The sequence below is a fragment of the Telopea speciosissima genome, unplaced genomic scaffold, assembly GCF_018873765.1.
Source record: "Telopea speciosissima isolate NSW1024214 ecotype Mountain lineage unplaced genomic scaffold, Tspe_v1 Tspe_v1.0252, whole genome shotgun sequence".
In the NCBI taxonomy this organism is placed as follows: Eukaryota; Viridiplantae; Streptophyta; class Magnoliopsida; order Proteales; family Proteaceae; genus Telopea; species Telopea speciosissima.
In genome coordinates, this window is record NW_025317588.1 from 24,328 (window position 1) to 47,938 (window position 23,611).

At 42.4% G+C, this 23,611-nt stretch overlaps 1 protein-coding gene across 1 annotated transcript in view; it reads left to right on the forward strand.

Moving 5' to 3' along the window:
- LOC122647870 (peptidyl-prolyl cis-trans isomerase FKBP16-4, chloroplastic) overlaps nt 1-23,180 on the forward strand; it is a 45,920-nt gene extending 22,740 nt beyond the window's left edge. Inside the window, exons 6-7 of the mRNA XM_043841177.1 lie at nt 5,476-5,550; nt 22,968-23,180. Coding sequence (XP_043697112.1) covers nt 5,476-5,550; nt 22,968-23,180 — 288 coding nt within the window. The remainder of the gene's footprint in view (nt 1-5,475; nt 5,551-22,967) is intronic.
- The last annotated feature ends 431 nt before the right edge of the window (nt 23,181-23,611 follow it).

Genomic DNA, 23,611 nt, shown 5'->3' on the forward strand with positions numbered 1-23,611 from the left:
GTGAACAAAGTTCTAAAGAATGATGTGGTGGATGTTAAAAGAGTTGGAGATAGGATTATATCCATCAAGCTTTTGTTGGAGAAAGAGGTTGTCAATATAATTAGTGCCTACGCACCCCAAGGAGGATTGGATGAAAGTAGTAAATTACAATTTTGGGAACACATGGATGGATTAGTACGACTAGGTTTTAGTCAGGGAGAAAAGATTATTATAGGAGGTGATCTGAATAGACATGTTGGGAGAGAAGAGGCTATGATGGTGTATATGGAGGCTATGGATTTGGAGAAAGGATGAGGAGGGGATCTCAATTTTAGAATTTGCAGTAGCTTATGATTTATCCATTGTGAACACTTTTTTCAAAAAGAGAGGAGCATTTAGTTACTTACAAAAGTGGGCATCATATCAGCCAAATAGATTTCTTCCTAACAAGAAGGTCTGACAGATTGTTTCATAAGGGCTGTAAGGTTATACCTGGGGAGAGCCTAACTACTCAACATAGAATGGTGGTCCTGGACATGTGCCTCATTATGTACAAGCGTAAGATAGGAGAGCCTATTTGCCCTAAGATAAGGTGGTGGAGATTAAAAGGAGAGTCCTTGAATTCATTTACTAATAAAGTGGTCAAACAAGGAAAGTAGGACTTTGAAGGAGACACTAATACGATGTGGGACAAGATGATGGCCTGTATTGAAAAGGTGGCTAAAATGTTTCTAGGGGAATCAAAAGGTATATGTCATGCCCCTAGGGAGACTTTATGGTGGGATGATGAGGTTCAAGCAGCTATTAAGATAAAGAAAACTAGTTTTAAGACATGGAAAAGGACTAAAGAGGTGGAGGATCTGAAAATATATAAATTTTCCAGAAACGAAGCTAAGAAGATTGTGGGGAAAGCAAGGGCGAAGAAATATGAAGATCCTTATAATAACCTAAACACAAAGGATGGGGAAAAAACTATCTATAAGATATGGCTAAGATGAGAGAAAGGAAGAGGAGAGATTTCGACCATGTTAGATGTATTAAAAGTGAGGATGGCGGAGTACTAATAAGGGATGAGCCGATGGGGACATTGAGGAGAGATGGAAAGAGTACTTCTACGGCCTACTTAATGAAGACTTCTCGAGTAATAGGGCTTCGGAAGGCTACATTACTCTTCTTGACATTACATGGTGTAGATATATGCACAAAATTGGGATGGAAGTAAAAGAAGCTTTAAGAAAGATGAAAGTAGGCAATGCACCAAACCTATAGAAGTGTGAAGAGTGTAGGAATTTGTGGTTTATCTTGGTTAACCATGTTGTTTAACAAGATTATGACCACAAAGAAAATGCCAAATGAATTGAGGAGAAGCATTGTAATCCCGATTTACAAAAATAAAGGTCGTATTCGGAGCTGCAATAACTATAGAGGCATAAAATTAATGCGTCATACGATGAAGTTATGGGAGAGGGTTATTGAAACTCAACCTGAGAAAGGAAACTATGATTTTAGGGAACCAATTTGGTTTTTTGTCAAGAAGATCCATGATGGAAGCTATTTTCTTACATAGGAGACTCATGGAAAGATATAGAGGGCAAGTGGGATCTCCATATGGTCTTTATTAACTTAGAAATATCCTACGATAGTGTTCCAAGAGAGTTTTTTTAGAATATACTAGAGAAGAGAAGGGTGTCATGTAAATACGTGGACATAATTAAAGACATGTATGATGGTGTGTGGTAACTAGCATCAGAACTGTGAGGGGTCAAGGTAGAAAATTCCCAATTACAAATGGGTTACATCAAGGATCAGCCTTAAACCCTTATTTGTTTGTGCTTATCATGGATGACTTAACCAGAGGCATACAAGATGACGTTCCTTGGTGTATGCTTTTTGTGGATGATATTGTTTTGGTGGATGAGACAAAAGCAGGGATCAACATCAAGTTGGAATCATGGAGATCAACCTTGGAATCAGAAGGTCTGAAGATAAGTAAAACTAAGACGGAATATATGGTGTGTAACTTTAGCCACTCTAGGATAGATACTGAGGTGGTGAATATTGGTGAGAGAGAAATTCCACAAAGTGATTATTTAGATATCTGGGTTCAATCATAAATAAAGAAGGTGACATAGAGGATGATGTTGCCCAGGGGATTAAAATAGGGTGGATGAAGTGGAGAGGTGCGTCCGTGGTGTTGTGTGATCAATGTATTCCTTTAAAGCTTAAAGGAAAATTTTATAGGACTGTCATTCGACCAACTATGATGTATGGTGTAGAATGTTGGGTAGTTAAGAAGTGCCATATAAATAAACTATGTGTAGCGGAGATGAGGATGTTGAGATGGATGTGTCGGAAAACAAGGAAGGATTAAGTAAGGAATGACCATATTAGAGCTGGGTTGGGAGTAGCTTCGATTCATGATAAGCTTAGAGAGAGTTGTTTGAGGTGGCATGGCCATGTTCAACGGAGGCCTTGGGATGCCACGGTACGAAGGAGTGAATTGATTCAGATTGAGGGAACAAAAGAGCCAGGGGCAGGCCTAAAATAACCATAGGAGAAGTGGTGAGGAAAGACATGCTTAGCTTAGGCCTCGTATTATGTATGACTTCGAATAGAGCTGATTGGAGAGCAAGGATCCATGTGGCCGACCCCATTTAGTTGGTAGAATGATTTTCTTCTATAGCATGCCAAATTTTCAGCGACTTTCATGAATATGGTTGATTTAATACTTAAATTTATGTTCATGCTTAGGTTTTAATTCCATTTTCATGCAGTCATGGCATCCGATTACTTCTTTTTCTTTTTCTATTTTTTTTTTTTCAAATATCCCCAAGTAAATTCATATCATAGATTAAATTTCTTGTCAACTTTCCTTAATGAAATTGTTGATGCTTGAGATTAATCTCCACTTATGCAAATTCTGAGCTAGTTTAGGTATGCATATTTGGATCCTTTTTATTTGATATAGCATGCCTCAAATATTGTTTTAATTGTTTTTCATGCTATTAAACCCATTTGTATGGGTAGAGATGAGTTTACCCAAGCAATACTGATGCATCACACCTTCTGATCCTCTTTAGGATTGAGGTTACATTTTGGATTCAAAATTAAGGCCCCGAATTTTGCTCTTTATGGTGACTAAATTTTTTTATTCTCTTTGGAAACCAACTTTTTCCTTGCACGGCCATTCTCCATTTCCATATATTTTGTGGGTACTCTGTGGTACTTATAGGCTCCTCATGCCTTGTGCTTGTTCTTCATCAGATTTTTGCAAGGTCTTCCTTTTACATGTAAAAAAACTGAAATTCCCCTTTTGATTATGCAAGTACTGGTAACCTGGTTGACTGAAACTTTGTTGTCTTTATATAATTAGTTCTGGTTTCCTGAATATTCCTCCTCCCCCCTTTTTATTCATTGTCTAAGATCTGCCTTCTGATGAACATCTTTCCTTCAGAGGCTATGATGCAGAATAAGTCCAAAGCCAGAAGAGGTAATTGCAGCACATCAAAATATTAAAATCACAGTAAATAAGCAGTAGAAGAAAGAGACAATAATTAATAAACTTGGGTAAAGAGAACGATTTACTGATCATGAGGATCTAGGGTTAGATAGTAGGATTGAGAGCTCTAATGAATACCTTCAACAGTTCTGAGTAAAGTGAAAGGGGAGAGATCCTATACATAAAATCATCAGAGTGAGCTTATGTCATAACCATTAGGTTCTTCCTGATGATTAAAGGATAATATTAGCTCAATTTTTAGGTGATTTTCAGGCTGCATAATTTGCTAAACCAGGTTTCAATTTGCAGATGGTTTAGAAGTTTAGTGACTGCTTATGACTAATTACCTTGAAGTCTCATATGGCTTGAATACAACTTTAAATGACAAATCATTAATAATATTATTTAAGGTGACATAAAATAGAAAAGTAAGCACCAGAAGCTCTATTATTTATTTTAAAAATGAAAAGCATACTAATTAGTGGACAGGCGAAGTTTTTTAGTTGTCTGTAAAAGCTGCTGCATCAGAAAATCATGGGTATTTCATCATTGATTCCAGCCTATTGACGATGCCTAGTGTTCTAGTGTAGCTAACCTCATTGTGTTGCATGAAATCTTCTTCCTTGTGTCATACTCTGTTCAAAGCATGTTGCATTATATGCATAGATTTATCTTGCACTTAACTCCTTGCTCATCCTTCGTACCCCTTTCTGTTGCATCCTTACTTCGTATCTTATCCCTTGGTATCTTTTTTGAATTTGAGAAACCCTTTTTTTTGCACTAGTCCCTTATATGCATGGGCATGGGCCTGAGTGCCATGGCTAACCTCTTTAAGAGCTTTCTATCTGTTATTTGAGGTAGGGGTTTATGAACCAACCATCTTGAAGGTGCTGGGTGGCATACCCTGTGAATCTGCCTCTGAGAAGCTTTGGCATATCTATCATGTTTTCCGTCATAGTGTTGATAAACTGGATCTCTCAGGCCATTGTTTATAGGGCAGCATCTGGGCAGGCTATGCTCATTTTGTTTGTAGCCAGCTTATGCCTGCTGATAACACCAAGAGGTAGTTAATGTAATTCATCAAACTCATATTTCGTTATGGTCAACCACTTCTCGAGGCCCATATATTGGTTTCTGGTAGTTTCCTAAGGGTCAAAACTTGCTTTGATATCAAACCTTTTTCAGTGGAACCAAGATAAACTTTTGTTTTTTTTTTTTCTTCCAGAAATTTAGTATTTATTGTCAAGAAACCCACAAATAAAAGTGCTTGCATGCACTCACACGCAGTCACACATACACATGTATCTAAATGTTACACATACATACATATATGCACCATATGTATATGCTTATGTATGAATTTATGTTGACGTGGAAGTCAGACACTTCCTGCCATGAAGAAATATGAAGTTTCTCACCCCCATAACATAGTTTTGGGTCCAACGTATCTTGGACTACTGATCCACATGCCATCTGCATCAGTTTGTCTTTCTCAAAATAAACTCCCTGTGCCTTGATTACATAAAGGTTTGAAGCAGGCCTTTGGTTTAATGGGATTTTGGATGTTTTTCTAGGTCATAAGTCCTCTTTGTATGCCATGTTTCTGTTGGAGACAACCTAATTCTGTTTTGTATATCAATTAGATCTGAGATTACTGGGCCCAAGTAGTGATGATGGGCACTGCTGTGGTAAGCTAAACGAAGTCTCAAGCAAAGCAATAGCAGATGTTGGAAAATGATGTGGTGTTGCAGAAAATTCTCTCAAACTACATGCCATTCTGAATTTCTGCTTCTTAGACTGCAACAGTAAATGAGGAAAGATAAATAGCTAGTAATCTCATACTTGCATCGCCAGTGAATAAAGTGTTCCATTCCAGCAGAAGACATGCATATTGCCATATAATGCATCTCTAATATTTTTCATAGATTCTGTATTTTTTTGCTTTGAGTTCTAACCTGTTTACTTTCAGATCTGGTGACATTAATTTCATTGTGTAGGTCCATTACGTTGCCAAGTGGAAGGGTGTAACTTTTATGACAAGTAGACAAGGACTCGGGGTTGGTGGTGGAACGGTAAGGTCAAGCCTGGGATTTTTCATGTGTACCAGTTATTCACTGGACCCTTCAGTACATGTGTGAAGTTTAAATTATTGGTTTATTGGTTCTGTTGTAGTGGAATATAATCACTGTTGCCGCCTTTATGCATGTTGGTATCTAGTGACAAATAAGAAATGCTCCTTTTCTTCTGCTTTAACATTTTGTATGACTCAAATAATTAGCATTTTATAATTGGATATGGAACTACATTGCAGTCCGTGGTTCATACACATGAAAAAACTTGTAGCCATTTATCCCATACCCATAACCCCTCCTCTGGTGCCTGTGTCCTGTTAAGGTGACACAGGTGATGTGGGAGTTTTCAATGCAGATGCAATGAGCCTTATCAGTTTCGGGTCTTTTTGGTATCGTTTTTCATTTTGTTTTTGGCCTATTTTAAAAAAATCATTATTGAAAACCATTTTGATCAAAAAATAAAAACTGTTTGGTAACTACTAAACACAATAGATTGTAGAATGAAAAATAAGTTTGGTCACTACTTATGTGTAAATATTTTTTAGAGAAAGTGGCCCAAAGCCCATATATATTTTAGTGGTAGGTGAAGAAATTCTCCCATCACCCGTCTTCTTTCCCAGATTAACTCTGAACCCCAAGGGATGGGGATTCTTCTCCTGAAATACATGAGACAACACAAATGCCAAATCAACTCTAAACCGTAAGGGATGGGGATTCTTCTACTTAGGCAGTGAAGTCACAATCACATGGCACAACACAATCAAGCAATGCAATCTTTGCCCTCAAATATCAGTGACTCAAACTGCTACATACTATTGTTTCTACGGAAGAACATCAGTATACCCGTGGTCGACTAATGCCAACAAAAGAAATAGCTCATTTGGTGCAAACGTGGAGAAAGAAAAGGTAGAATAGTAAACAGAAGATGGACCCAACTGCCAACATTCTCAAGTCTCAATTACCTCTCCAGAGTTCAACTATAAGCCCACTTTACTTGCAAAGGGGCAATTTGATCAAGAACCCTTATAAATGTTTCCTCGGGTAATTCATTGACAATGATTAGAAATCAGAATAGTAACCCAAAAATGCTCAATCCCAATTAAAATCTCTGGAGAAAAATAAAAAATTTGGATGGAAAAATACCAACTCATATGAAAAGGAGATTTGCAGGTATACGATTCTGCTCATGTGCATAGAAACAAAAATTCCAACCCTAGAAATAGAGATCAGAGAACGAGGCCACACAAACTAGAGAGATACAGTGGCGAAATTGAAAAATATTAGATGAGCTTGAAAGGAAGAGGCCAAGGAGTGGACCTCGGAACCTCAACGTTGTCCTTGATCCTCTCGATTATTTTCTCTTTCTTGGGTCTTGCGTTGCCATACGAACCCTTAAACCACTTCCCTCTCTTCGTCTTCTTGTCCCCTCGACCACACAGCACTCAGCAACGCTGCTGCTGCCGGCTTTGCAACTTGCCCAGTTGCCATTACCCTTCTTCTCACTACTGCACCATCGTCATTTTTCTTCGCTTCTTCTTAAATCTCAACACCTTAAAGTCTCAAACAAAGCCGGCAAGCAACACAGATCACGCAGTTTTAACTTCACAATTTACATATTAAGGGTAGATCGGTGAGTTTCGTTGCAAGAAGAAGAAGAAGAAGAAGAAAAGGAGGAGTTGGATTTTAGGTTAGGGAAGCAAGTAAGAAAGGAAGAAGAAGTTGGAGGAGCAAGAAGAAGACTAGGGAAGAGAGGAGTGTATTTTGGTGGAATATCTTGTATGTTGAGAGACTTCTCAACATACCTAAATAACTTCATTACTGATTAGAAGAAAATTACATCCAACTCCCAAGGGAGGTAAAAGATAAAAAACAGAAAAAACAGAAAGTACATAACGAGGAAACTAGACATAAGGCTAGTTCCTAAACTAACCTTATTACACTCCCCCTCAAGTTAGAGAATAAATGTCGTGCATTCCCAGCTTGCATAGGAGGGTACCAAATTGAGGAGAGGCAAGAGCCTTGGTGAAGATGTCCGCTGGTTGATCACCAGTCTTCACAAAAGGAGTACAAATGCAGCCAGAGTCTATCTTCTCCTTGATGAAGTGCCGATCAACTTCAATGTGTCATGTTGCACTGGATTGTGAGCAATACTGATGGCTGCCTTGTTATCACAGTAGAGTCTCATAGGACCATCAGTATCAAATCCCAGTTCCTGAACTAGTCTTTTCAACCACATGAGCTCACACACTCCATGAGCCATAGCCCTAAATTCTGCTTCTGCATTGGATCTGGCTACAACATGCTGTTTTTTGCTTCTCCATGTAACCAAATTTCTTCCCATAAATGTACAATACCCGGAGGTAGATCTTCTGTCTGTGATGGTTCCAGCCCAATCAGCATCAGTGAAACCTTCCACTCTCAAGTGATCATGCCTGGCATATAACAATCCTTTCCCTGGAGAAAACCTCAAATATCTTAGAATGCGGTATACAACATCCAAGTGGCCACTCTTGGGGGCATGCATAAATTGGCTTACCACTCCCACTGCATTAGAAATATCTGGGCGTGTCATAGACAGATAGATAAGCTTCCCCACTAGCCTCTGGTACTTTCCCGCATCAATAAGGGAGGGACCACAATCTTCTCCTAGTTTGTGGTTCTGTTCAATAGGAGAATTTACTGGTTTGCAGCCTAACATCCTTGTCTCTGTCAACAAGTCAAGAACAAACTTCCGTTGACATATGTTTATTCCTCTCTTGGGCCTTGATATTTCAATTCCTAAGAAGTACTTCAAGTGGCCCAGATCTTTAATTTCAAACTGTTGAGCCAAGTAGATCTTCAATTTTTCTATCTCAGTTGTATCATCTCCAGTGACCACAATATCATCAACATAGACAATAGGGGTTGTAATGGTACCATTGCCCCGCTTGGTAAAGAGAGTGTGGTCAGCTTGGCTCTGGGAATATCCATTCTTCAGAATAGCCTGTCAGAAGTGTTCAAACCACGCCTTCGGTGATTGTTTGAGACCATATAATGCCTTCTTGAGAAGACATACTTTCCCTTCAGTAGAAGGAATTTTGAAACCTGGTGGAGTTTGCATGTAGACTTCCTCTTCCAAGTCACCATGAAGGCATTCTTCACATCTAACTGATATAAAGGATAATCTTTATTGACTGCCAATGATAATAGAACTCGAATAGAGTTATGCTTAGTCACAGGAGCAAATGTTTCCCGATAATCAATTCCATAGACTTGGCTGTACCCCTTAGCCACCAATCTTGCCTTGTACCTTTCAACTGTACCATCAGATTGATGCTTTTCGGTGTAGACCCATTTGCATCCAACTGGGACTCGCCCCTAGGAAAATCCACCAATTGCCAAGTACCATTTTTCTCTTGTGCCATCATTTCTTCAGCCATAGCTTGTCTCCACTTTGGGTCAAACATAGCCTTAGTAACATTCTTGGGAATAGAAACAGAAGAGAGAGCAGCATTAAAGGCAAAACCTGTAGGAGAAAGAGCATCATAGGAAACAAACTGAGCTATAGGATTAGTACAAGCTCTTTTTCCTTTTCTAACAACAATAGGAAGGTTTAAATCAGAAGGAAGGGAAGGAATGTCACCTGACTGAGGAGAATGGATCTCAGGATGTGAATTCAAAGAGGACTCTTGGCAGGTCTTCTTTCCTTTCAAGCCTTCACCTCTTTTGTATATAACCATTGGTTTTTCAACCACTTCTTTTGCAACAACTTCCTTTTCAATAGTATTTTCCTCATCCACAGTTCTGTGTTTTCCAATGTCAAGCATAAAAGGAGAGATGGTTAGAGGAGAAAGAGAAAGAAAATCAGCATCCTGTTCACTTTCACAATTCTCCTCCTGAAGAGGCTGCTAAGAACGGGCAAAGAATGGACTGATTCAAGGAAGGTGACATCTTTGGAGAGTAGACACCGACAGGAAGAAGGGTGGTAACATTTGTAGCCCTTGGTTGTAGAAGAGTACCCAAGGAAGAGACACTTGAGAGCCTTGGGATCAAGTTTAGTGCGAGTGGGTTTGTTCACATGCACATACCAAACACATCCAAATACTTTGGGAGGAAGAGAGAAAGCAGAAACCTATGGAGATAAGGTTTCTAAGAGAGATTTGGATTCACGGAGTTTGATAGGCATGCGATTGATGAGAAATGAAGCAGTGAGAAGAGTTTCAGACCAGAAGGTCTTGGGAACATGCATGCCAAATAAGAGACTACGCGTGACTTCTAATAAGTGACGATTTTTCCTCTCAACAACCCCATTTTGTTGGGGGGTGTCAACACACGTTAGCTGATGGATAATGGCATTATTAGTAAGGAATGTTTGGAGACCACCAAACATGTACTCCCCCCCCTTTATCAGACCGAACAATTTTGATTCGGGAATCAAACTGAGTATGAATCATCTGATAGAAATTCTTAAATTCATCACAGACATCACTTTTATGTTTCATAAGGACAGTCCAAGTAGCACGAGAAAAATCATCGACAAATGAGACAAATTAACGATAGCCAAATAAAGTAGTAGGGGAAGGTCCCCATACATTAGTATGCACAATATGAAAAGGAGAAGCAGATCTGTTACCATGGTATGGATAAGATGAACGATAGTGTTTGGCTAACATACATGGTTCGCATTGAAAGACATGAGAAGAAGCAATAGAAGAAAATAATTGAGGTAATTGTTTTCTCATTACAATAAAAGATGGATGGCCAAAACGACGATGCCGTAACTTAACAGAATCCACAAAACTACTATCGTTACGTCCACACACATAGGACTGAGCTGTGGGCAAAAAAGGTTAAAAAAGATAAAGGCCTTGCTCCTCACGACCACTGCCAATAATCCTCTTCGTCACCAAATCCTGAAACAGATAATAAGACAGAAATAAGGTGACACAACAGCTTAGAGATTTAGTCAAATGACTCACAGATAAAACGTTAAGAGTCCCCACCCCTTTGGATTCCTCCTGGGTCTGGCGCAAGATCCTCCATCTCCGCCCTTTGGCTCTTAGAGCCACTTCCTCTTCTATTGCTGATGGATCCTCCATCTCCCTCTGGCTTGACCCCTGACATTGTTAGGTTTTAGAGTAAAAAGAGAAGAAAGAAGAAAAGCTCCAAGAGAGACAAAGTTCAAACACGATTTGGTGTAATCTGTTATCTCACTCAACTAGAGACAAACAACCTTATATTGAAAAGAATATTTAATTACACTCAGGCCCTTAGCCTAATACAAATAACACATAGAATACATAAAAAGGGGTTTATGTACAAGTATACCCCTGAAACAACTATTCTTAACACTCCCCCTCAAGCTGGGTGGTATATGTCATACATACCCAGCTTGTCTAACATGAAACTGAAGTGATGAGAACTAAGTCCTTTGGTGAATATGTCTGCCACTTGTTCATTTGTCTTCACAAATGGAGTACAAATAGTCTTAGACTCAATCTTCTCCTTGATAAAGTGTCTATCAACCTCAACATGCTTTGTCCGGTCATGTTGAACCGGATTGTGAGCAATACTGATGGCTGCCTTGTTATCGCAGTATAGATTCATAGGCTCAATTGTCTCAAACCCCAATTCTTGAACAAGTTTCTTCAACCACAAGATTTCACACACACCATGGGCCATGGCTCTAAACTCTGCTTCAACACTTGACCTTGCTACCACAGGTTGCTTCTTACTTCTCCAAGTGACTAAGTTTCCCCCAACAAAAGTACAGTATCCAGAAGTGGACCTTCTATCCGAAATAGACCCGACCCAATCAGCATCTGTATAAACTTCGATTCTTAAGTGATCATTCCTAGAGAAGAGAAGTCCCTTTCCAGGACAGGACTTCAGGTACCTGAGGATCCTATAAACTGCATCAAGATGTCCCATCTTGGGTGCATGCATAATCTGACTCACCACTCCAACAGCATAAGTTATGTCAAGTCTGGTGAGGGAAAGATAGATTAGCTTGCCAACTAATCTCTGGTATTTTTCAGCATCCACAAGAGGTTCGCCACAATCTTCCCCCAGTCTGTGGTTTTGCTCAATAGGGGAGGAGATTGGTTTGCACCCTAAGTAACTTGTTTCTGTAAGTAGATCAAGAACAAACTTCCTTTGGCAAACACTGATCCCTTGCTTGGACCTTGAAACTTCAATCCCCAAAAACTACTTCAATGGACCGAGATCTTTGATCTCAAACTGCCGAGCCAAATAAAGCTTAAGTTTTGAGATTTCAGTTTCACTGTTTCCTGTAACCACAATGTCATCAACATAAACAATGAGAGCTGTAGTAGTACTGCCCTTCCTTTGTATAAACAATGTGTGATCAGCTTGACTTTGAGTATACCCATTCTGTAGGAGGGCTTGTCTAAACCTCTCAAACCAAGCCTTAGGAGACTGTTTGAGTCCATAAAGAGCCTTCTTAAGACGACAAACTTTCCCATTATCACCAGTAAGCTTGAACCCAGGAGGATGATGCATATAAACCTCTTCTTCTAGGTCACCATGTAAGAATGCATTCTTCACATCAAGTTGGTACAATGGCCAATCAAGATTTGCAGCCACTGAGAGAAGTACACGGATGGAGTTGTGCTTGGCTACTGGGGCAAAGGTCTCCTGATAGTCAATGCCATACACCTGTGTATAACCCTTAGCGACCCGCCTTGCCTTATACCTCTCCACAGTACTATTAGACTTGAACTTGACCGTGAAAACCCATCTGCATCCAACAGGGGTCCTCCCTTTAGGAAGCTCAACAAGGTCCCAAGTGTGATTCTTCTCCAGAGCCAACATCTCTGTATTCATTGCTTCTCTCCATTTTGGATCTACCATAGCTTCTGCTACATTCTTGGGAATAGATATGGAAGAGATAGCCACAGAAAAGGCTATACCTGTAAGGGAGATAGAATCATAGGAAACAAACTTGGCAATGGGATTAGTACATGCCCTAGTGCCCTTGCGGTGGGCAATAGGAAGATCTAAGTCTGAGGATATAGAAGTAGAAGAAGGTATACCTGTCTCGATGGATGGAAGTTCAGGATGAGGAGACGAAGCAGGGTTTTGGCAGGTCTTCTTTATAGGAAGCCATGAAGCAGGATTTCTCCTGTCTTTCGTATACACCAGTAGCTCCCCCTGTTCTCTATTCACCTGTGCACTGGGAGACTCCCCCTCAACAACATTATCCACAGGAGGCTCCCCCTCAACAACAGTATCCACAGAACTTTTCTTTCCCTTGTCAATCTGAAAAGGAGAAATAGAAACAGGGGAGAAAAGAGGAGCTAAAACAAACTCTGGAACCTCTTCACCCTCTACACCACCCCGAGATGAACACTCCCCTTGAAGAGGTGACCGAAAATAAGGAATAGTTTAAAAGAAATGGACATCTTTGGAGAGAAGCCACCGACGTGTAGGGGGATGATAACACTTATAACCTTTGGATGTGGAGGAATACCCAAGAAAGATGCACTTTAAAGCCTTAGGATCCAATTTAGTGCGGGCAGATTTGCTAATATGGACATAGCAAACACACCCAAACACCCTTGGTGGAAGAGAGAAGGAAGAAGAACAGGGAGGTAAGACCTCAAGTGGAACTTTGAAGTTCAAGACACTAGATGGCATGTGATTAATAAGAAAGACAGCAGTGAGGAGGGCATCAGACCAAAAGGTTTTTGGAACATGCATGGTAAACCAAAGGGACCTAGCCACTTCAAGAAGATGGCGATTTTTTCTTTCAGCCACCCCATTTTGTTGTGGGGTATCAACACAGGCCACCTGATGAATAATGCCATGGTCAGAAAAAAAGGTTTCCAAACCACTATACATATACTCCCCACCGTTGTCAGAACGAACAATTTGGATCCGGGTTTGAAATTGGGTATACACTAACTCATAAAAATTTGTAAATGACACATGGACATCAGTTTTGTGTTTCAACAAGTACACCCAAGTAACCCGAGAATAATCATCAATAAAAGACACAAAGTAGCGGAAGCCACGCAAAGAAGTAACAGGGAAAGGCCCCCAAACATCAGTATGGATAAGATGAAAAGGTGAAGTAGATCGATTACCATTGGATGTATAAACTGTTTTACAACTTTTGGCAAATAAACAAGGTTCACAATGAAAAACATGAGAGACAGGAAAGGAGGTAAATAAGTGAGGTAACTGTTTCCTCATAACAGAAAAAGAAGGGTGTCCCAACCGACGATGCCAAAGCAAAATATCCTCTTGAGTACGTCCACCTTCTTACCCACAAACATAGGATTGAGGTTGTACAGCAGGGGAAGCACCAGTCTCCAAAACATATAAGCCATCAGCTTCGTGACCACTGCCAATCACCTTTTTTTTTTAACCTGAACTTCCTTGGGACCCGGGCCAGCCCCAAAGTTTTATTAATTTAGAAAAGAATAAAGAATACAGGGGGGGGGGGGACGTTCTGCCTTACCCCAGCCCAATAAGCCAACAGGCTCATAAAACCAAAAAATCCGAACCAGACAGCCCTTACAGCAAAGCCAAAAGTGGGGCTATACTCTAAGGATAGGCAGGCCCTCTCTATCCTCCCTAATAATACAATGAAACCCTTCCACTGGTATGTTGCCCTGCTGAAAACTAATAGAAGACCTAGTGTCATAAGCCCACTTGGCCAAACAATCAACAGCCTTGTTGCTCTCCCGGAAGGCAAAAGCCACAGAGGCCCTCGTCTCTTCGACAAGCTCTAGAATCTCATGAAACAAGTACCACCCTTGCCACAGCCTACACCTCTTAAGGTTTACTTGTCTAACCGTGGTGGCCGAATCTGAATTTACAATCAAGTCTTTGTAACCCAACTCTTGGCATAATCGTAGACCATCCCTTAAGGCTCTCAGTTCAGCAATAGAGTTGGTGCATCTCCCGTAAAAGTGTGAGAACGCTGCTAGGATCGCTCCAGTCGTGTCCCGAATAACACCGCCCCCCCCTCCCATCTCCAGGGTTACCCCTATAGGCCCCATCCACATTAAGCTTGACCGTAGAGAAAGGGGGCACCAATAAACAAGGACGGGGCGAACGACCTTGGTTGGCGGTGCCACAAGGTTGAAACACTGCAGAATCAGTCCGTCCCGCGTAGACCCCCGTCTTTCAATCTTAGTAGGTAATGGTAGCTCTCTCACCCAGCTTTTAATGCGTCCAATAATCGTGAGAGCAGCCCGTCCGGGGTCCCCATGTTTTCTAATGTTTCTTTCTTTCCAGAGCTCCCAAACAATCAGAGCGGGTAACAGACCTGTGATAAAGTCACTGAGGAAGCGGCAGCTAGCCAACCCATGCCAAAGAGCAATCCGGCTCCTAACTTCCTGGCCGGGGAGAAGCACAACGTCAAACAAACGGGAGAAGTAACCCCACACCTTGGAGGCAGTTCCACCAGTAACCAAGCAATGATCTGTCGTCTCCCTCATGGGGTTCCCACAGCAGAAACACCTAGAAGCCAGCGGGATCCCCACCGACATAAGGGTAACCTCTGTTGGTATCTTGCCATTCAGCAGCTGCCAAGCAAAAAATGCCACCTTCACAGGTAGAGATGGGTTCCAGATCCACTTAGCATAAGGAACAGCTGGTGTTACACTCCGGATTTCGTTCCAAACTAACTTGGTCGAAAAACAGCCATCACTTGCTGGGCCCCACACTAGGACATCTGTCCTGTCAGAAATGTGAAAGTTACCTGCGATGATGTCATTCCTGATAGCCTCATCATCAATATGGTCCAGCAAACCTTGCTTCCACGAGCCGTCCTCTTTCAGAGCATCCTTTACACGCAAGTCCACATCTACCAGAAGACCATTGTCCACTGCATCAATCAACGGACCAGCCCCAGACCAGTTGTCCAGCCAGAAGAAGACATCCCCTGTACCAATCAGCCACCTAGATCTCTCCAACAGCAGCCCCCTAAAGGCCAGAGCATTCCTCCAAGATCTTGAGCTCACCCCCTGAGTCTCCGCCAGAGAAACATGAAGTCCCTTGAAGAATTTGGCTCTGAAGAACTCGCTCCAGAGAGAATGATCCGCTAGGACCCTCCACAGCCCCTTAAGCGTTAGAGATAGGCCAACGTCCTCCAGCAACCTAACACCAAGGCCCCCTTAGGGGCCAACGAGGAATGGATCTCTGATATGGAGGGGGTGCAGGAGGAAGTGGTTCGACACTTTTCAGACATCTTTACCTCGCAGGGCCGTGTGGTGGATGAGGGGCTTCTTTCGGTGATCCCTACGGTGGTGACGGAGGCTGATAATACTTCTCTGTTAGCTACCCCCTCCCTGGAGGAAGTTAGGAGTGCGGTCTTTGCCTTGTCCTGTGACAGTGCGCCAGGCCCGGATGGCTTCTCGGGGCATTTCTTTACGGCCTGTTGGGCTGTGGTGGGGCATGATGTGTGGGCTGCTGTCCAGGAGTTTTTTGCAGGTGGTACTCTTCCCAGAAGCTTTACCGCCGCCAACTTGGTCCTGATTCCAAAGATAGACAACCCGGAGGTGATGGCGGACTTGAGGCCTATTAGCCTGTGCAATTTCTCCTACAAGGTCATTGCAAAGATCATGACATCTAGGCTTGCAGGGCTGCTGACAACTCTGGTGGCCGAAGAGCATGGTGCTTTTGTTCAGGGGTGGTGCATCCATGACAACATTTCCATTGTGCAAGAGGTGACTCATGAGCTGAACAAGAAGGCGAGGGGTAGGAATGTGATTTTAAAATTGGATATGGCTAAGGCCTATGACCGACTGGAGTGGGACTTCCTGTGGAGGGTCCTCTCTAAATTTGGCTTCTACAGGGACTGGATCAATCTGATCAAGAAGACGGTCGAGAACTATTGGTTCTCTGTTGTGCTGGCAGGAAGGCAATCGGGCTTCTTCAAGTCTACCAGGGGGTGCGACAGGGAGACCCATTGTCACCAACGCTGTTCATTTTGGCAAAGGAGGTGCTTAGCAGGGCGATCAAGGAGTTGTTTGTTGAGGGGCACGCCTCCTATTTCAGGCTCTCGAGAGGGTGCCCGGGGATATCTCATAGCTTGTTTGCAGATGACACCATAATTTTCTCCAGGGGGTTGAAGAGTTCGTTAAGACAGATCATGGGCTTTCTTAACAGGTATGAAGGTTTTTCTGGTCAGCATGTCAACAAGCAGAAGAGCTGCTTTGTGGTTGGGACTAAAGCCTCACCGGCCCTAGCTAGGATGGTGGGGGTGGTCACTGGCTTCACTCAGAATGCCTTGCCAATCACTTATTTGGGCACCCCTCTACACTGCGGAAGGCTTAAAATCAGTTTCTTTGATGGCTTGGTGGATAAAGTTTGCAGCAAGGTAGCAGGGTGGAAGGGGAGACTTCTCTCAGCTGGGGGACGGGTCACTCTCCTGAAGCATGTTCTATCCTCCATTCCCATCCATGTCCTTGCCACGTTGGATCCCCCTAGAGCTGTTCTGTGGAGGCGACTGCCAATCACCTTCCTCGTCACCAAATCCTGAAAAAGACAATGGGTAGGAAAGAAGGTGACAAAGCAGTTCAAGGATTTAGTCAGTTGGCTAATAGAAAGAAGGTTAGTAGCAATGTTGGGAACATGAAAAACAGACTTCAAGGGTAAGCAAGGTGTAACTTGGATATCTCCCTTACTAGAGATGGAAGAGAATGAACCATCAACAATTTTTACCTTATCTTTCCCAGAACAAACAGAGTAGGAATTATATAGTTGAGACCTACCAGTCATATGATTCGTGGCGCCCGAGTCAATAACCTAAGGTGTGGTGCCGGAGGAGGAAGAGGTCTGCAGTGCAGTAGAAGTAGGAGCAGCAGGTGAACCATCCAGGTGGGCTACAACCCGGCGAAAGGCAGCAATGTCAGCTTGGGAAAGGCAGCAATTCAGTGACCCCAACATGAGCCTTAGACCCCTTCTTACGCTGTCCCTTCAGTCCCCTAGAGGAACCAAGAAGGGGCTTCCCATGGAGATCCCAACAGAAGTCCTTCGTATGGCCAGATTTACCACAATGGTCACATAAGAATCGGCTCTTCGAAGGTCCCTTAGCAGCCCCCTTATCAGCTCCCTTAGGGGAGTCTTGAGAGGTGGAAGAAACAAGAGCAGATCGCTCAACAGTGGGGTTGATACTAGTCCCCATGGTACCCCTACGGGTTTCCTCATTCTGTAGATATCCACACACCTCCTCCAGTGAGGGAAGACTAGGTCGGTCAAGGATTTGTACCCGTAGAGGCTCAAATTCAGGATTTAGGCCACCAAGAAGAAATAGTTCCCTCTCCTTCTCAAACAACCTGTGTACCTTGACTTCATCATCAGGACACAACTGAAGATCTCTATAGTGATCATACTCCTCCCACAGGCCCACAACAAGACAATAGTAGTTAGCATAGTACTAAAACTCCCGAAATTTCGGTCGAGATCAAATATTTCGAGTATCTCGACCTGTCTGAAACGAAACGCAAGTCCGATATGAAAAAATGCAATATTTCGAATATTTCGGAAATTTCGATGAAATTTCGTTTCGAAAATTTCGAAAATCTCGGACATTTTTGGCATTTTACACCCACAGAAAAATACCATATTTCGACCGAGATTTCGACGAAATTTCGGTATCTTGGAAATTTCGGTCAGACCGAAACTACGAAACGAAACGAAACGAGATTTAGTACCATGGTAGTTAGAGATGCTTCTATCACCCTGGCGTAGGCTAACAATCTGTTGGAGAAGTTGGTACATCTTTGTAGAGTCTCCAACACGATCAAAGATACGGGCTATACTACCCCAAATGTCTTTGGCAGTCTCCTTACCCATAAATCTCCGTCCAATCTCAGGCTTCATTGAGAAAAGAAGCCAAGCCATCACAAGAGAGTTCTCAGTGTCCCATTTGGAATACCCTTGGTCGGTAGGAAGAGGAGGCTTGATGCTGCCATTTATGTACCCCATCTTTCCCCTACACCTAAGGATCAGTTTCATGGATCGGGACCAATCTAGGTAATTGGTATTGCCCAACTTGACAATGGGAAGCTGCACATTTGGGTTCTCATATGAAGGAATAGAGGGTGATGCAGCAATTTGGTCTGCAGACAAAGGCAAGGCTGTTTCCATAATTTTGTCACCCATATTGACCTTAAATCAAATACTTGGTAAGTCCAAACAACTGTATTCCAACCACAACAACTGCCCCTTGAACACAGCAGTAAAAAAGAGGCAAAAACAGAGACCAGAAAACTGAATAAGGCTTGTAAAACCTCAACAAAGCAGCAAACAGCAGCAGAGCAACAAGGGCAAGTCTTCCTTACCCAAAAACGATGCTGAATGTAAAAAAGAATGTAACAGACAAAGCTCTATCGAAGAGCTGGATCACTTCAAGAACTCTGACTGGCGGAAAAGGGTGCAGAATGTGTCTGGCCGAAACTCAGATTCTATCCTCTGATGCTGCCAGTAGACTTGAGATGATCAAATGGCAAGAAAGGGGACTTCCAAACGAAGCTAGAGCATCTGGTTGCTCTCTATTTGGTTGTCAAACAAGGAAGAAACAGCTTGGTGAAGATACCTTAAGGTTTCCTTCGCAAAACCCGCAAGAACGAGGAGATGGAAGCTAACTCTAGCCTTCCACGCAACCTTCAAACACCTTCAAACTCCAGGAATAAATTGCTCTGATACCATGTTAGGTTTTAGAGTAAAAAGAGAAGAAAGAAGAAAAGCTCCAAGAGAGACAAAGTTCAAACACGATTTGGTGTAATCTGTTATCTCACTCAACTAGAGACAAACAGCCTTATATTGAAAAGAATATTTAATTACACTCAGCCCTTAGCCTAATACAAATAACACATAGAATACATAAAAAGGGGTTTATGTACAAGTATACCCTTGAAACAACTATTCTTAATAGACATCCCAATGGGGTCCTGTATAATTTCTTTGGAGCGAGATCAATTTACTCCTCTGGCATCCCTAAGTCTGCCCCCCTCTCCTCCATTATCTATCAAGGTTTTTGGTCCTCCCCTCCTCCTCCCCCCTCCCCCCTCCCCCCCTTCTCATGCGGACAAGATTATTTGGCTCCCCTCCCCCAATGGCCTTTTTAGCTTTAGATCTGCCTGGAACTTTGTTAGGACCCATGCCCCTACTGTCCTCTAGCACAAGCTAGTCTGGTTCAAAGGTCACACCTCTCGCCATAGCTTCTTAGCCAGGAGAACCCTCAACCTTTGCCTTCCCACCCAAGCCTTCCTCCTTCGCCGTAGAATTCTTGTTTCCCCCTTCTTGCATCTTTTACTGGAGCGGTTCTGAAGACATTGACCACCTCTTCTTTGCCTGCCCCTTTTCCTCTATCATATGGAAAAAAGTCCTGTCGTTTATTTGGCCTCGTAGCAGGAGACCCCTCCCCTTTGCAAGAGAGTGGTTTTGGCTGGTCATGACTTATCCTGGCTGTTCTATCTGCGACACTGTTGGCAAGCTTGTGCTTGACGTTGCTCTTTACAACATTTTGATGGAGAGGGACCTTAGGAGATGGACCTCCAATTCCCGATCTTTCGACTTGATTTGGAAAGCCATCTCTCCAGATGTTTCCACAAAGCTTAGTTTACTTCCCCAAAAGCCCTTTTGTGACACCCCAAGGAACATGCATATTGTTGATTCCTAGGGTTTAGATAGTGCTCTTTTATGGCTCCAGTCCCCCTCTTAGTTTTGTCTGGGACCTATAGCTCTCTCCCCCCCCCCCTCTTTCCTTTGTATATTCCCCCTCCCCCCGTTTTTCCCTCTTTTTGGTAATAGATTTTTTATTCACAAAAAAAAGAGGTTAAGAGTAAGGTTAGGAACATGAAGGACTGAAGTAAGAGAAATGGATGATGTAATGGGGATGCTGCCCTTACTAGAGATGGAGGAAAGAGAACCATCAACTACCCTAACCTTATCCTTACCAGAACAAATGGTATAGGAATCATAATAATGGGATGTACCAGTCATGTGGTCAGTGGCACCAGAGTCAATGACCCAAGACTGGGCTGCAGTAGAAGTTGAGGTGGAGACTTGCAAAGTTGAGGATGAAGAGGGGTTGGCCACTGTAGGTGTAGAAGATGTGCTCAGCTATGACATAACCCCGAAACATCTACCAAAGTGGAGTCATCCTGGGAAGCATCTGCCTTAGTCATCACAGAGTGTGCCCGAGCTCCCCCTCTACGACCACCATGAGTACCACTAGCACCACCTCGTGTACCAGGAGGACGACCATGAAGGGTCCAACATCTATCTTTGGTGTGTCCAGATCTCCCACAATAATCACATTTAAACCTATCTCTGCTACCTCCACTAGCACCACCTATCTCTACTGCTCTGTCTTCCCCCATGGTTGGGCCCCTGGCCTCTACCACCTTCACGGGTGTCCCATAAAGAACTAGAATTGAGAGCTGACCTCTCAAGAGATGATGCTGGTGTCCATAGCAACACGCCGAGTCCCCTCACTCTGTAAGTAGCTACAAACCTCATCAAGAGATGGAAGAAGAGACCGGCCTAAAATCTGGAGCCGGATTGGTTCATAATCAGGGGTCAGGCCACCAAGTAAGGTGAAGACAGGCTCCTTTTCCAGAGTGCGATACACCTTTGCTTCATCCATTGGATTGGTCAATTGGAGATCCATGTAGTGGTCATACTCCTCCAAAAGGCTAATATAAGCATTGTAGTACTCAGAGATGGTCCTGTTACCCTGCCTTATTGAATTAATTTTCTGGTGAAGCTGATAGACCTTGGAAGAGTCACCTACCCTGTCAAAGGTCTGGGAGACATTGTCCCGAATTGCCTTGGCAATTTCTTTTCGCATAAACCTTCTCCCAATCTCGGGCTTCATGGAGAAGATTAGCCATGTCATGACTGTGGAATTTTCTGTCTCCCATTTCTCATAGGCAGGAGAACCAGTCTCTGGGGCGTTAACAGTACCTGTAATATTCCCAAGTTTCCCTTTGCTCCTAAGGGAAAGCTTTACTGAATGTGACCAGTCCAAATAATTAGTGTTATCAAGCTTCACAATAGAAATCTGTGGGTGTGAGTTCTCATAAACAAGCTGAGATGCTATTGGAGTGGGCTGTGAATCAGCCGAACTAAGTCCAGAGGTGTCCGAATCAACCATAGTGTAAGGGAAATGACACTTGACCATAAACAAGACTACCAACAAGAAGTAGGGAGTACACACTCGACCCAAACAAGGATTCCAATACAAGAAGAAAAATTCCAGCAAGGTGGAAGATAAGTAAAAGCTGGACAGAACTTCACTCCAACACTTTCCAGAAGCAAAAACAACTCAAACAAGTTCCAAAACCTCAAATAGAGGTGTCCATAATCACTTCACAACCACAAAAGAAGCCCATTGTGCTCTAAAGGCAAGAACAAGAGGATTGCGGCAATATCCAGTTTACCTGGGCAGAGAAGAAGCTCCACGAAACTGAGTTATGCTCAAATGGAATCAACATTCAACAAGGGAGACCATAGGAGGCATAAGGACCAGAAAACGATCCTAGTGAGCTGCTCCAAGATCCAAATACATGCTGAAATGCAGACAAATCAGGGACTGCAACTGAAAGCTGGCGGAAACCCTAGCAGTATCGTGGTTGCCTTCAAAACTTCATGGAATCTTCAATACAGCTCAAAGAACTTCTTCAATCACTGAAATAGGTTGTATAGAACCTATCACCATTTCAGCAAGTTATTCACATAGGAGCCTCTTCCTTGGAATCCCTTGAGTTCTAGGGTTCCAAAGAGAGGGAAAAGAATAGGAACAAGAGGACTGATGCGACTCTCAAACCTAAAGCTCTGATACCAAGTTGGATTTTAGGTTAGGGAAGCAAGTAAGAAAGGAAGAAGAAGAAGAAGAAGACAAGAGGAAAGAGAGGAGTGTATTTCGGTGGAATATCTTGTATGTTGAGAGACTTCTCAACATACCTAAATAACTTCATTACTGATTGGAAGAAAATTACATCCAACGCCCTAGGGAGGTAAAAGATAAAAAACAGAAATTACATAAAGGGGAAACTAGAAATTAGGCTAGTTCCTAAACTATCCTTATTACATAGCTTCTAATAACTCTAATAGGAGGGGCTTGCCTTTCTAATAATAAAAGCAAATGACGCTTTTACCCTTGACTTTGAGGGCTTAAGAGCACATGCTCATTAAACTAGCGAAAAATGAAGGAAAAAACGTTTTTGGCCATAATCCATATTAGACTCTTGAGTCTATTATGATTTTGGGGGTGTTTTCATTTATTTTAAATAAAAACAAGTTTCAAAAATGATGTCAAACACATGAAAAAATAAAAAATTGTCAGAACATGAAAATGAAAAATGATACCAAAAAGACCCTTCATAACGAAATCTTCTTTCCATGACTATCTTTCTTACTTCTTAGTTTGATATGCTTGTATTGCATTGCTGCAGCCTTATGGTTTTGATGTGGGTCAATCTGAGAAAGGATCTGTCCTTAGAGGATTAGACCTGGGTGTTGAAGGTATGCGCGTTGGAGGTCAGGTGAGATGGTTTCCTGGTATGATATTTCTTTATTACATGGGTATCCTTTGTTCAGATAATGTATGGCATGTAGATAGTAGTCCTATAAAATTGAGAAATTATGACAAAATGAAAGCTTTTTAACGGTCATAAAGGTCTCATTTTTCACTCTTTTTTTTCCCGGAGAACTGGACCTGGATATGGTTGAAGCGGACCATCAACATGAAGCCTTTGGGTTGTATATCCAGACCAGAATAATCAAGTCAATTCAACTCAACTCAATCTAGCTAAGCCTTATCCCAACTAAATGGGTTTGGCTACATGGATCCAATTTCACTGTTCAACCCTATTTGAATATGTACTTGTCAATCCTAATCATCTTTCCTCACTACTTCTTCCAAAGTCATCTTAGGCCTGCCCCTTGCTCTTTAAGCTCATCCAGTCTGAATCATATCATTCCTTACTGGTGCATTCGAAGATCTTCGTTGCATATGTCCATGCCAACTTTAAACAACTTTGATGCAGTTGCCTTAGCCTTGCTGGACCGATATGACCCACTTTGGAAGCCTAAGCCA